This window comes from Cyprinodon tularosa, unplaced genomic scaffold (genome assembly GCF_016077235.1).
Source record: "Cyprinodon tularosa strain WSP-4 unplaced genomic scaffold, ASM1607723v1 ctg69, whole genome shotgun sequence".
Lineage (NCBI taxonomy): Eukaryota > Metazoa > Chordata > Actinopteri > Cyprinodontiformes > Cyprinodontidae > Cyprinodon > Cyprinodon tularosa.
The window spans coordinates 2,316,335-2,331,806 of record NW_024039440.1 but is presented as its reverse complement, the minus strand read 5'-3'; the positions used below and the strand labels follow the sequence as shown (position 1 = coordinate 2,331,806).

The following is a 15,472-nucleotide window of genomic DNA, read 5'->3' as shown; positions in this document are numbered from 1 at the left end:
TCTTCTGATAGATAAGAATAATCCATGCATCTTGAGTCTTCGGATCCTTGGGGAGACTTTGAAAAATGTCCCCTTTCTCCGTGCAGCCTGGAACATTGCATTTACGCCCGTGGTTCTGGCTAATTTTCAATACTGAAACTGCCTACTTTGTAATCCTTCTAGAAGTAAACCCAACTATAGGCCAAACAGCTAAACTGGTGTTTTACATCTACCTCTATTCATGTTCTTGGGCCGTGAACCAGTGGGCTGGTCTGTGTGTCAATTTTGGGGCGTGACAAAAGTACAGGCCAGAACCAAATAAGGCAACATCCCCAAATTGACGTCAATTCGGGGCTTTGTTTGAATTTGCCTGTTTTATGGTGGAAGTTTATAATTGTGAGCTTTCCAGAGAAAGGATGTGTCGATGGGGTTTGAACTTCTCTGTGCGTCCATTTCACCCACTGAACTATCCTTATTCATCTATGATGATGTAAACTCAGTTTTACATTCTATGACCCCTTTAAGTTTGATGGACTTGTTTTTAAACAGCATTTTTAACTAAATATCTCTAAATATAGAATTCTAAGTTACTTTGATGAATATGCACGGCCGGATGGATGCCTTTTTTGATTTAGTACTGCCGCAGTTATATTTTTGTTTCACTTTCCTTTCACCTTGGATTTGTGTTACATTAGAATTGCTGGTGCAACTTGACCCCAATAATTGATAGAAGTACGAGACTGACGTCAACTTCAATCTGACAGAAACGTTGCATATCCTCAAGGCTTATCTTGTGTTCATTCATGCGACCTTTAATTGTTTGAGGAAACTGTTCAGAGATTCTTTCCCTTCTTTTTTTAAAGATGTGCCTCAAGTGGGTTGTGATTGTAGGCTCAGGAAGTGGTGCGGCCCCACTCGACTGCTACATCAGCAGCATGTGATGCATGTGTGCAACAGGAAGTGGCTGGGACAGCAGGTCACTGTCTCTCTTCTTTCTAATTTTTTGGAGTGACAATGAACTTGCAGGAGATCATGTTATGACCAGACTGAGATTAAAATTTATTTGAATTAGTCTAAGACAATAAAAGGATGTAACAATAAGTAGGTTTGTATTTCATGATAAATTCAGTTGGAAAACTTGTGCTAACTGTCCTAAAAAACGCATAGACTTAAAAAACTTTTATTATTTTGTATAAACAAAGTGTATACAACATAAAATTTCATTTAGTAAAGCTTTTCAGACAGTAAATGAACATTTCCATTCCATAAAGTGCAGCAGATATTCTTTTTTTGTGATGCTTTCATGGCTAACACTTTTATGACTATAACTATGTAGCTAAACAGTTTTGATTTGAGAGATGGAAACAAAAAATGAATGTGTGAATTTACAGGGTTCAGTGTCGGCACAAAGACACTGCAGATTTATCTTGTAAAAGCTGTACTACCTTAAAACACTGGACAGTTAGCAGGCAACCCTCAGCGGGTCTAAACAGTGATCAGGTTATAGCCACTGGGAGCATCGTAGTTTATTATATTGTGACTAAACCAGTTGCAATCTGCTGCAAAATCAGCTTAAAAAAAGAAATCTATTTTTATTACAGAACATCTTTTTTTCTTCTGTCTAACAGTTAAAAAAAAACAGATGATTAATAGTTCTGACAAAAAAAGTGTTATCTGTTAATGCCTCCCTAACAGCTGTTGCAAAGGGTAAATTACCCAGCAGCATGAATCAGTGTTTGGAAGGAGGCTTTGTGGGTTCTTTTTTTGTACAATTGTTTGAAAGGAAAGAAAAGGTTTTCAAATAGAAAATAAATGCATTTATTTTCTATTTGCTAGCAATATATATGGATAAACAGGCAGATGTTGAATAGTTTTCTTGTGTCTTCTTTGGGGGGTGACCGTAGGGTCACGACCACTTTTTTCTCCTCATAACCACCAACTCCCTCTTTTAGTTGTGGTTGTTTAATGGGCGGTGTTGGAATCTGCTATGTAAACACATTCCTAGTGAAGGTGGGGACCTTCCCAGGAGGAACACCACTTACAATGTCTCTTTCTGGTAGATTGCTCCTGGCAGGAAGGAACCCCACTCGGACTGCTTGTCCTGAGTAAGCAGGGATACGAAAGCGACAAAACTGCGTCAGGTGTCACATATTTCATAAACACTTACCAGACACAATTTAAAGCATAACATTTCAATTTTTTTTAATGGTGTTACACATTGCATTGGCATAAGCAATGCTCATACACAGTTACTACAGTTTAGTTTGAAATTAAAACTTTTTAAGCCGTGTATTAGATTAGCTCTTTAGCCATTAATGTAGCCTTCATATCGGCTCCTCCACTCCCATGGCGCATAGTATTGCCAGTTTTTCTCACCCTGGAGCCTTTTCAATATGCAAATGAGTCAAGATCTCTGGCTCAGCTCTACGGTGTACAATGGAAACAAGGTCATAATTATTTTACTGTGCAATATGTGATAGCATTTTAATACATGGTGCCAATCGGTAGATATGTAGTGAAATGAGGCAGACTTCTGCTCGTTTGGAAATGTGGAGCAAATTTTAACCAAAGATTGTAGAATTGTGATAGCGGAAGCACTGGTACTCTGTAACTCCTTTTACTTCTGCAATTTCTATGTCCCATTTTAATGACCCAACATACAGTGTGAAATAGCAGATCTGTGGGTGTGACTGGCCTTTACTTCATGCTGGGATCCAGTGTGATATTTCGTTTATACCTTATTCACATCAAAATCAAACAGCTTTAGCAATGCATTTCAATAAATTGTGCTTATCTTGTTCAGGGTTGTGTAAAATACAGGCAACAAAATTTGCTGGTGTTCTGACAAAACAGAATACACTGTCAGATCGGCATATATTCTAATACGCATGTACTCAAAAGCGCAATAGAGAATTATTGCCACATTAACATTAAGCAGTGTACCGGCAAGCAAAAACATGTTTATTTTAACTTTGAAAAAAAGAAAATTGGCTTTGAATTATACGGTTATCTCCTGGATGTTAAAAACAACCAGACAAGATTTAAGTTTCCAGGATGTTGAGAGTAGAAACCTCTATAGATAAAACCATATTGGTCAGTGTTAATTTAAAATGTAAAGTTACTTTAGTAGTAAAAGATACGTGTGTGCGGGAATTTAAATTTGGTTCAAATCACAGAAAACATTGGATGTGTATTATATTGTGACCCTGAATTCATTTAGGTAAAAACTCAGTTGTAGAGACTTTCAGGTTATATTTCAACCTTAAGGGCAAAGGGACTTTTTCATGGTTTCTGACCTAGTTTCCTCTTGATTAAAATATGTTATCATTTACCTTCCTCAGGGTGCTGAAGTATCATATAAGGAAAATTTTACCCTTTTTTGTGTGTTGTTTCATTTTCTTAATTCATTTTGGAAGTTGAAACAAGATGGGAAAGAAATTTACATTCTTGGGAGTTTTTTTTCTATGAAGTTCTATGGTTTAATTAGTTTTAATTTCTTCATCAGATCTCTTAGATATAAGGCTTTTTTTTTCTAAGTCTCAGGAATAAATAGCTGAAAAAAAAGACCATAAAACTTTGGAAATATTGCGTTCCTATCTAATGCCCAACCTTCTTGGAGTACGTTGTAGTTACCTTTATTTTTCCTCTGCTGTCTGTTATCTCTGTTGGGTGTAATGCTAATAAGAGTGAGTCAAACTGACTGTACAGGAAAAGAATGAGCAAGATAAAAAGTTCTGAGAAAGTTACCACCTGTCAATAATTTAGCAACCTTGACTAGTGTTTCGCTGCAGGTTCTGCTTGGCTGTGTGCATAACACATAGCCACGGTGTCACTTTGAAACTTAAGATCCTATTTCCTAGACAGCTGTGACATGTCAGTTTTTGGCTCACTAAAAAAAGTCCATAGCATCACTGGTGTCCGCATCTTAAACATAAGCTTTCATTTAATTCTGAGACAAGGCTGTCAACTATAATATATATCTAAAAGGCAACAGTACGTATTGTAGAACTCTATTACTTAAATTTTCAGGGATAATCTGAGTTAAAATAGGAAATACTGAGACAAACAAAACTCTTAATTAGATAACCTATCTGAGCTTAGATTTGATCAGAGTGCATTTACAGTTTCAATCTCCCATTATTGATATCTCTACCATGAAGTAGATAGATTCTTTTAAATTACCAATTGTACATGCAACCCTCCATACCTGTGAGGTCTAATGCAGGGACAAAATGGTTAATTTGCTAATTGGGTGCTTTGCACATTTTGTTGGAAGAGGTAACATTTCTTGAGGATCTCCATTGTAAACATGAGTCCCATTTACACTTCGCGGCAAAACCGATCTGTGTCAAGTTCAGACCGGGCTTCGATCAGTTAACCGTGCTGATCTCGGTTCCTTACATCCGTTTACACATGATACTAGCACAGTTCCTTACCTCCTAGTGATGATCGATGGGAAGTTGATAGGCCAAACGATAGTTTAATCAGGGTTTACAGACGCAGGAAACAACAACAGATGTTGAGGTTCATCACACTGCTAAGCAGAATCATCACTGGAAATCCTGTGGCATGGTAGAGAAGCTAGTATTTTTTATGAATGTCTGACTGTAAGCACTCTTTGTTATCATAGAACTGAGCCAGAACTGAATAGCACCGAGCCCTACTGTTAAACTTGTACTAGGCCGTTTCTCAATTCACAAGAACGCGAGTATGGACTTGTGTCCTCACCAAGTATGTTCTCGAGAAGAACACAGGAAAGTATGGATCAGAGTAAGCGGTCCTTCACAGGCGGCTATGCTGTGAGACAGCTGCTGACGGGCTAAATTAGCCCTGGCTGCGGTTAGCCTCGGAGGTCCGCTGGTTGTTATGGTTGCCATTATGCACTAAATCAGTAAATGGGCCATTTAGCGACTCTTAAAAGTATAATGTTCTTGCCTTAAATGATCTTAAAGCGTAAATTTATAGAACAACGGCAACAGGAAAAAGAAATTCTGACTTAATACTCTGAGCTCTGTGAGTGCTCCCCTGGACAGCTGTCACTCTCAAGAATGGACAGGTCTGCTCTGATGCCTTCTCCGTAAAGAGGGAGGGGCGATAAGAACATCCGGGGTCTTTCACCGGTCACCATCTTCTTGTGAATTAGAACAGTACTAGGGCTGATGACGTTTTTCGAGCACACGAGCCAATGAGAACGCACAAGTACATATATTGAGAAGCGGCCCTAGTTTAGCGTGGTTTGGTTGTGTCTGGCATGGTGCGGTTCAGTTTTTATGCCGTTTACACTCAACAGTTATCTCCGTTACTCCGCTCAGAACGATCTCAGCATAGTTTCAAAAGGGTAGCATAAATGGGCCAATGCTTTCCTATAAGTTGTAAATAGTGTCGGTGCCTTATTTCAGCCACCTGACTAACAGTTTGCTTTGCTGCTACTCTGTGCTTCATACACCCAAAGCAAATATGGTGACTTATTTAAAACCTGCTAAACTGCTTGCAGAGAAGGACAGAAACTCTTAAGCAATTCTGAAAAACTTTAGCAAAACGTTATTCCACCAAACAGCCCCTGCTAATACTGCATAGATACTTGGGTCATCGGGTAACTTACATTGATAACTTGATGAAAGTTATTGGAAAAAACTCTGTTGATACCATCGTCTATACCAGGCATCCCCAAACTCGGTCCTCAAGGGCCGCTGTCCTGCAGGTTTTAAGGGTTTCCCTGCTTTAGCACAGCTGATTATCATGAATGCAGTAGAGCAGAAGCCTGTTAATCAGCTTTCAATTAAAATCAGCTGTGCTGGAGCAAGGAAACCTCTAAAACCAGCAGGTTTATACCATTTTTGAGAATATAGGCTTTTTTTCTTAGTTGCGATACAAAAAATTAATACAACGGCTCAATATCTAACTCCCTTTATCAAGCAAAACCAGTCAGTTAGGAGAAAATTCAGCCTTTTCGTAAAAAATGGCTGATACTAAATGGAGCTACTAAGACCTCCCGGATAATCATCATCTATACTATTTTATTTTCATGCTTTCTGGGCTATTTTATCTGGTAATTCGATAGAAAGTAATAATAGGAAAAGATTTTATGAAACTTAAGAATGAAGCTCAAATTTCCTTGCAAACATTTGTGGCAAAAGATGTAGAGGGCTGATTCAGGGGCCCCCTCTACCCTGGGATATCTGGCACGGTTGTCCCTCTCTGTCGACGGGCGTGCCAGGTATCCTTGTCACTATCATCTTTTTGCAAATAGATTGTACTACTGAGTAACACATAAAGGATAATTCTTTACTTGAGTAATAAAAAAAAAGAAAAGAAAACCCACAGAAATGACCCATAAAAAAACAGATTCAAGTAAATAGGGAACCGTTCCATTCAAATGTATGCAGTAGGAGGCCTCTACAGTTTCTCTCTTTGTCATCTTTTTGCACGATATTCTTTTTTGTGTTTGCTCAAATACAGCAGCAGGGTAGGGAGCTAAATGATCCTACTTTTTATTTTTGTAACTATCTGCTTTATTATGGCTCTATTGTCTTTGTTTTTATTTTCCACATTAGCCTTCGATGCCTTTACACCAATATGGAGGAGTGATGGATAAGGGTGAGCTACAGCAGATACGGGGTGCTCTTTATCCAGGATGCTGAAATGTATACAACTAGGCAGTGTAGGGCTATACTATAAGCCCAAAACATCTGCTAAAATATAGATCTTAACTTTGATATAAGATATTTCTTATAATTTGTAATTAATAATTCTTTCTTTCACCACTACCTTATACTGCAGCCACCCCAGTGCTCCTGTCTTGCTTTTTTCTTTTTCTGTTTCTTAAAAAAAGCTTGGTATATTTTGCATTTCTCAAATGTAGGAAAACTAAACAGATCCCAGCCCTGTTATACTTTATGCTATTAACATTTACTTTTGCAAACCAAACCTGTACAATGGTAAGGAGCAGCTCAGTCATTAATAATAAATCAGTTTAGACATCCCATATGAAAGGACGGGTCACTTCTCGTAGGGTCAACAGTGAGGACACTGTTGTGGGTATGCAAAAAACTACACAAAAATAAAGTTACACAAATGTAGCTAACAACTGAATCACATATAAAGATGTGTATAGTACTATGTGTCACACACAGCACACATAATGAGATGTTTTCTTTATTTAACTCAGTGAGGTAAGCTGTACCTATATGATCCTTCATTCAAAAGGATTATGGGGCATCGTATAGCTCCTATTGAGTGAATAAGAACATCAGGAGGGAATTATGCTGAATGAAGTATCGAAAGGCAGCATCCTGCTTCCCGTTCCTTCCTCCTTCCTTACTGCAAACACTATTCAGACAGCACTTATCATTAGGGATGTCTTGAAACAATTTTCTTTTCCGATAGATTACCAATACACTATCTTTTTATATTGATCTGATACGATATCAGCATGATTCATACATATTTTTATTGCTCATACTGTAGTGTGGAATGTTAGAAAATGCCTTATCAATTGATATTACTTAAGCAGAGAACAATCAGAATGCCTATATCTGAGATGCAGGCCATTATATTCGGTTATTTGCTTTTTTTTTGCCTGACATCGGACTGATTTCCAAAAAGGTACCGGGACATCCCTGCTTAATATGGCGACTCCTAAGGGTTCCTACCGATTTGCACCAATCGGATGGACCCACGTTCTGCCACTGGTCACTCTGTGGTACGCCATAACTCCTGTGTCCTCAGTGTAGACGCTTCTTCTATCTGGCCTGAATTAGCTGCAGCCTGAAAGTCTGTCAGGGACAAATTCTATAATCATAGAGTATGTATTTCAAAATACCATAAATATTTTTTAGAAACCACATAACCATCATAGAATAAAGTTTTATTTGGATATATATTGATTTAACTCAACAATGCTTTATTAATCCCAATGGTATTCTGAATGTTGCTGTAATTCTCATAGGGTTTTCTTTTCTTTAACTTCTAGATATTAATAGCTGTAGGGAGGAAGGCTCTACTGTAGCATAATTAAATTGTCCATACCTAAGATAGTGTCACCTTATGTTCAGTGTGCGCTCTAGTCTTCTAGATACAGGATCCCTTTAGACCTTTTTAAGTTAATAATTGAACTTTATTAACTTCTTGTTGGAGAAATTCACCTCTGCATTTAACCCATTCCCTTGGGGAGCAGTTTGCTGTGCAGCGCACGGGGAGCAGTGTGGGGTTAAATGCCTTGCTCAGGGACCCAGAGTGGAGACTGTGGGGATCGAACTGGATACTTGCAACCTTCTCAGAGCGCAAGAGCAATTCTCTAAGCACTAAACCTCCCACTAGACCAACACTTCCCCCATAGGTGTCTGTCTAACATCACTGTTGTAGCGTTGGGTAGTTTTTTGAAAGGCCCTCTGACCAACACTTTTGGATTTACCTGGTTGGCTAAATCGGGTCGCATATTTTGTGTGCTTTACTCTCTGGTTACCAGCGTTCAAACTTCCAGCAGCATCTTATTGTGTCGATTGGGTGAACGATTGCGGGGAGTGGAGGAGCTTAGTGTCTCTGTTATTGTAGCTGTCTGACAGTTTGTATCTAAAAGGGTCAATTGATTGATTTTGTACAAAAATCATCATCTTTAATAATTCTTTTTTGTTTAAGCCTTGGTTAAATCAACATACTGATTACTTTGACCCTTATAGAGGCATTGTAAAGTATCCAATATTGTCATATCACCCTCCTCCACTTTGAGACTCTTCTTTTGGAAGAAGACGGTCTTAAAGGAAGAACTTTTATCATGCAGGCATTTTATTAACTTAAAGCTATGACTGTAATTTAATTTTTTTGATTCATATTTCTCGCCACACATTCATACGTTTTTTTTGTTTTTTTTACAGAATAATTCCAAAATTCTTTGTTTTTCAAGCTCAGATTTCTCTGCCCAAAGGTTACAGTTAAAATGTTCTTGTGTGTCAAATGTTCCTTGATCAGCGTCAAAGACAAACAAGAGATGACCTTGCAGTCATATCAGTTAGTCTTAACTTTCAGAGACAGAAATCTTGCCTATTGATTATTCTTATCCAGTGTAGTTAGAAAAACATTTTCAACTTTGTCCGCTGTTCCAGAGACCTGTGACCTTCTATGGAAAAATTTGCTAATTAGGTTTGTCGTTTCTCCCACGCTTTTGTCTTTCTTTTACTTATGGTTGACTCATTTACACAGGGAGGCTGTTGGACTGCAACGTTCATAAACGGCAACGTTCACAGAGAGTGGCTATAGAGGCCATCAAGAAGATGGTTTCATTCAATGTGTCCTAAAATTAAATTGACCTCAGTTTCAATTTCTCTTTCTGCAGACGGGGACTGAATCCACCCCATAGAGTTAAGTCTATCTCCATGACGACATTCACACAACAGGAAATCGAGTCCTTACAGAAACATGGCAATGAGGTAAGCATGGGCAAATTCTGCTCTGTTGCATAACACCTTATTTTAACTACGTTTAAAGGTCTATTTTATTCTTCCTGGGTTACCCGATTTGTTTTTGGGGTGAAGCGTTTGAGAAAAGTCACATTATCATCGACCTATTTTTGGATTAGCGATTGGTCTGGAATGGTTTTGTGACTAATTGTAGTCCAAAGTATCACGTCTATTAATAATTATCAGGGAGTTTTGTTATAAAATGTTAGTCATTGAGGCACTCACCTATGTGCTAACATCTGTTTGTGGATGACAGTATAAACAGAGGAACCAAAGTCCATCAAGTTCACGGTCACTTCTCTGGCAAACAGAGTGAAAAATAGATCAGTGCCACCAGGGAAGCACAGCTCAATATAAGTCGGAGTAAATTCACCCAGCAGGCAGACATACAGGAGATTCAAGGCTGGGATTGATGCTAATGTCCTCCAAGGCTATAAATATTACGCCGCCATGTTACTATTTTTTTTTCTTTCCACTTGTGACCAATTTGATTTAAATAGAAAACAACTGATACACCAAGGTTGAAGCACTATCAGCCGTTGATTTTCAACATTCACACTCTGTTCCTTGTTTTGATTTCTGCTTGTTATCCCTGTCAGCATATGTTCATCTTAGTGACTTCTAATGTCGGGGAAAGGTTTATAGCAGTTTCTCAATCCAAAGGAAGCTCACATTGATGCTTTGCAGACAGATTTGTGTATTTTCAATGTTTATGGCTTTTAGTTACAATGTCATTAGGTCACAGCCAAAATGTTATTTTATTTGACCAAATAAACAATCTTATATGTGTGTGTTGATCTTCTGCAAAGTATGTCTTTCACTTGTACTGCGCATGCCGTTGGTTCTTGGTCGCACCTCCTTTTTTTTTTGCATAAATAACTTCTTTAATACTGCATTGCATCAAAGTGATCAGACTACAGCTCTGCTTAGTTGTTAAGGAAGCCCAGGTTGCTTTGGTAGCATTTTTTTAGCTCTAGTTAGGTCTGGTGTCACTCATCATTGGCAGAGTGAATAAAAAGATTTTCTAAGAGAAGATTTAGACCACAGGGTAACAATCCAGTTCCAGCCAGGTAATAATCTTCTGTGTTGTTCAGAAGAGGCTTGACTCAAGAAACAGGTTGGATCGATGTCCAGGGTACCTCTCAATGTGACAGCTGGTGGAGTCCTGTCTTCAGCTGCAGTTCACACCTAGAGAATCTTCCCTAAATTGAACAAAGTTTGAAAACATAGCATTGTACTAAACATATGTTTATTACAATGCTAGCTGCCTGCAAAAAGCTATCACTTGTAAATATATGAGTGTTGAAGAGACTGGATAAACAGGACTTGTTTTTCAGATTAGAGAATCTGACATTCGCGCTGAATGGAACAGGACAAATTCATAGAAAGGTGGACATCATGGTGGAATTTTGATGAACAATTGATTTGGAACTATTGAAAACAAAGTGTGTTACCCGTTGTTCCTTAGCTAGTCAGTTTTTTTTGTTTGATTGTCTTATTTTGTTTCAATTACACTATGTGACAAAATATAAATTAAAATGAAAAAAGTTAATACATATAGAAATCTGGGTGTAGTGATGGACTTAGACCTGAAATTATAAAGGCCATTAAAGACCATAAAAAGTCAGCCTTTTATCACCTATTAGGATTGACCCCAGGATTAAAGGACTAATATCTCAACAGGATCTTCATAAACTAATTCATGCATTCATCTTTAGTGTAATCGAGTACTGCATTGATGCCTTCATGGTTCTGCTCAAAAGTCAATCGGACAACTGCAGTTGATCCAGATTGCTGCTGCCCCTCACTAACACTACGGAAATGAAGACATCACAAGACCAGCTCCCTGTATCTCAGAGAATAGACTTTAAAATACTCCTGTTGGTCTATATATCACTGAACGCCTTGGCCTCTCAGGTCTTCTGGATCAAGTCTACTCTGCATACGCAGAAAATGGAGCAGCAGCTTTTAGTGCTTAAGCTTGAATAAACTTAAACAATCATAAAGGGAACTAAAAAAGTGCAGAAACTGTATGTTGCTTTAAATCAATTAAAAACATGTGTTTAAAGTGGCCGTTGATACATCATTCATTTAAGTTTGCACTCCAACTTTTCTTTATTTTTACCATATTTTTAATTTTTTATTCAGCTACCTCTGCGCCACTGCAATGTACCCTTTTTACATGTTCCTATTATATTTGTTTTTTAATTTACTACACTTTGAATTTAAATTCCATTTACAGTTTACTCAAGGCTGTGGTAATTCCTGATGCTTGCACAATTTCCTTCCATTTAATGTTCAGGGAAAGGGCCCATAATAATTCACTGTCAATATATAATAAGATATTGCAATTAAATAAACTGCAATCCCCATTAAGTCCCAAAAACTACCACCTTTTAAAGTGTAATTGTTTGACTTGTTCATTAAACTGCGCCTACATTTTAGGAATCACTGGTCAGAAGAGTAAAGAAGCTTTGCCTCGAGTTTTATTGTCTAGGTTGACTATAAGCTCCATCTAAATGTGTGCAAAGGCACTATTAACATCTAAAGCAAACGGACTCTAGAACTTTTCCTGATTATTTGTTTTGCGGTTCCAGGTCAGTGAGATTATGTGTGAACTCATGGCTGGGCATTACTTGGTTTGTTATTAATGCAGATTCCACTTGCGTAGTGGTCGCAGGGCATTATGGGATATGTAGTGAGAGCGGTAGGAAGGCCGATCATTAAAATTATATGAATATATAGAAATATTCATCTATTGAGATGTAGGCCTGTAGCTTGAAATATCAAATGTAGCCAAAAGAAAAAATGGTATCATTAACAGAGAAACTATTAAAATATAAAATGCTGTATTATTTATCAAGAAAAAATATTTTAAATGTTCCTTCTGTATATACTGTTTACTGATTTCTAGTTTCTTTCTAATGGGCTCTATGCACAATTGCATGCACTATTTCCTGAATTTAACACCGCTCTTTTTTGCTTCTCGTCTTTCATCACTGGATCAACTGATTAATCCAGATATGTGTGGCCATGGTTACTGAGGTCAGGCACACCTGGATCAATCAGTTCATCGAGTAGAAAAAGGGTGCGTTCGATTCAGTGGCTGGTCTATCTGGACTGGATCCTTTATGGTCCATGAAAATAAGGAGGCTGGAAGAGATTGACTATGGAATCAATCAGGTCCAGCCTTCTCCGTCCTCCACCGCCGTATGCTCTGTCACCTAGCAACAGTGACAGTTGACCCACAAAGCAGGCAAAGAATGGATGCTGAATTTCTCACTAATGTTCTGTACCCTAATAACATTTTCGAGAAGCTTTACCAGCAGTACTGTCGTAACAAATATCAGATTTATAGTCCCCAGGCTGCACAGATATTAGAATCTTTGCTCAAATATCAGCCAAAGCCATTTACACAGGGACAGATAAAACCTTTCGATAAACCAAACATTATCCGCCACATATCTGACTCAATAACCATTTTAAATAACTATTTTCATTCATTTCAAACGGAACTATTCATATACTTGTATTATATTTAACCGCATTTACGATATTTACCAATGTTGGGTGACAATGACCTTTTTCCTCTGAGCATGAAGCAGCCGTTTTGCTCGGACTTGCAGTGAATCATGGGATACTCAAGGTTACGTAGGATACACCGGACCTGTCCTTTAAAACAAGCAAAAAGAAGGCTGCATTTGTCAGCCACATTCAAGGAGTCTTCCAATCCAAACAGGCCTTGGCGCAGTGCTATGACGTAATCGGCTAAGGAATCTGCCCTTGGAGGACACAGCCGCTGAATTCAAACTCAGCAATAGACAGGAAACCAAAGAGTTGCCTTAAGTTCAGGAAGTAGTGGAGTTGTGCGTACAGCCCATTTTCATTTTTAGAAATTGCTTAAAAGTTTAAAGAACAATAATATGTTGTAGCAGAGATTTTATAGATCAAATGTTCAAACCTAAATCATTTCTCCAACATTTATATATTTCAGGTATGTAAACAGATCTGGCTTGGTCTCTATGATGACAGAACTTCATCCATACCAGACTTCAGAGAACCACAGAAAGTCAAGGAATTCCTTCAAGAGAAATATGAAAAGAAGAGATGGTGAGTGAGTTTTTTTCAGGCTAGGTATCCATAGATCTGAATTAATAGATCAAAACCTCGTACTGACATGACGCTTGTTTGAGTTTTCCTTATGCTTGACATGGAATGTCTCAAAGGCAGCTCATAGCACTCAGCCTCCAGCAAGCCACCAAACATCCCTGTTTTAGAGCACCGAATGTAGGTCGCTACAGTCAAGCTGCTCTAAATGTGCAATAGTGACTCTAAGAAGTAAAGGGATTAATTAAACTGACATATTATTATCCTAGTTAACACTCTGATCTAAGTCTGACATCTAGTAAGAGCTGATCTATATACAAAAAAATCAAGTCACTGTTTATTTTTTTTTATTTAAAAAGTAAATATTAGCAATGGTAAAAATAAAGCTGAATACATTTGGACACAAAAATGAGATGCATGAATAATCGAAACTTTTTCTTCTAAGAAGTTGAGAAATTCCTGGAACAAAACGCACCTGATTATGAAGGAATTATTTTTAGCTCATCTCTAGTCTCTGAAGGCTGACCGAAATGAGAGCAGTAGAGAAAGTGCTGCATGTCTTAGCGTGCCTCCTTCAGAGCCAGCAGACATTTTTCAGTCACATAAGTCATTCTTCGGCAATACAAAAAAAAAAAACAATTATTTAATGAGACGTTTTACCAAATACTATAGTGGAATTATTTTCCAGTGAAATTAAAGCATTTAATCTTTAATTTTAAATAAAATCTATTGAATTATATTTGATTACTATTAATGTTCATTGTTGGTTTGATAGTATAATTTTAATGTGATGCCTACATTATTTCCCTCCAAGGTATGTACCTCCTGAGCAAGCCAAGGTTGTGGCATCCGTCCATGCTTCCATTTCTGGTTCCTCAAACAGCAGCACCAACAGCACCCCAGAGGTCAGACCGCTTAAATCACTGCTCGGGGAGTCGGCTCCGGCTCTGCACCTGACTAAGAATACCCCACCAAATCAGGTGAATATTTCCAACACATGCACAAACTCTGCATCATAGACGAGTAAAATAAACACAAACGGAATAAAAGATTTATTCCAATTTCTACGTTTACATTCCTAAAGTTGAATGCAGCCAACATACTGGTTCCAACCTATACAAAGCGATAGCTAATAGAATCACACACATTAACTTATTGAAAAGAAACATAGTATGAACGGGCTTCATCGAGTGGATAATTACGAAGCCCCATTTACTCTACCTGTTTGAAACCGTACCGTGATCGGTCCGAGCACAGTAACCAAGATAACCGTTGAGTTTAATTGGCACGCAAAACTGAACCGCACAGTGACAGACACAACCGAACCGCACTAAACTAGTACTAGTTCAACAGTAGGGCTCGGCGTGGTTCAGTTCTGGCCCGGTTCTCAGATAACAAAGAGCACATGAACAGGCCGCCTCATCCACTTACAGTCAGCCTCCTTAATCATGAAATATCAGACATTCATAAAAATACTAGCTTCTCTACTGTGCCACATGATTTCCAGTTATGATTTTTCTCAGCAGTGTGATGAGTCTTAGCATCTGCCATTCTTTCCTGCGTCTCTAAGCCCTGATTAGGCTATCGCTTTTCGTATCCACTTCTTCTTCTTCTTGTGTGTTATGCCGGTTGGCAAACAACTTTTTGGCGCATTACAGCCACCAACTGAAATGGAGTGTGGATCTGGAGTTGTATCCACTTCCCAATAGCCGACTCTGTCAAGTAAATTCAGCAAAGGCTGCCTTCTTCGACTGACTCACCTCAAACAGCGAAATATCACAATTACTACCAAACTTCCTGATTGTTATGGGTGCCGCCATAATGATTTGATTGATAGAGAACAATAGTACCATAGGTCGTCACTAGGAGGCGAGGAACTGTGCTTGTGTCATGTGTAAACGGATGTAAGGAACCGATGATCCAAGCTCAGT

The 15,472-nt window shown here is 38.2% G+C and overlaps 1 protein-coding gene across 13 annotated transcripts in view; it reads left to right on the top strand.

Moving 5' to 3' along the window:
• Positions 1–15,472, top strand: part of agfg1a (ArfGAP with FG repeats 1a) — a 38,872-nt gene that overhangs the window by 2,486 nt on the left and 20,914 nt on the right. For all 13 annotated transcript variants that reach the window (XM_038267939.1, XM_038267934.1, XM_038267935.1 and 10 more), the window contains exons 2-4: positions 9,311–9,404; positions 13,429–13,544; positions 14,356–14,521. In XM_038267939.1, coding sequence (XP_038123867.1) covers positions 9,311–9,404; positions 13,429–13,544; positions 14,356–14,521 — 376 coding nt within the window. The remainder of the gene's footprint in view (positions 1–9,310; positions 9,405–13,428; positions 13,545–14,355; positions 14,522–15,472) is intronic.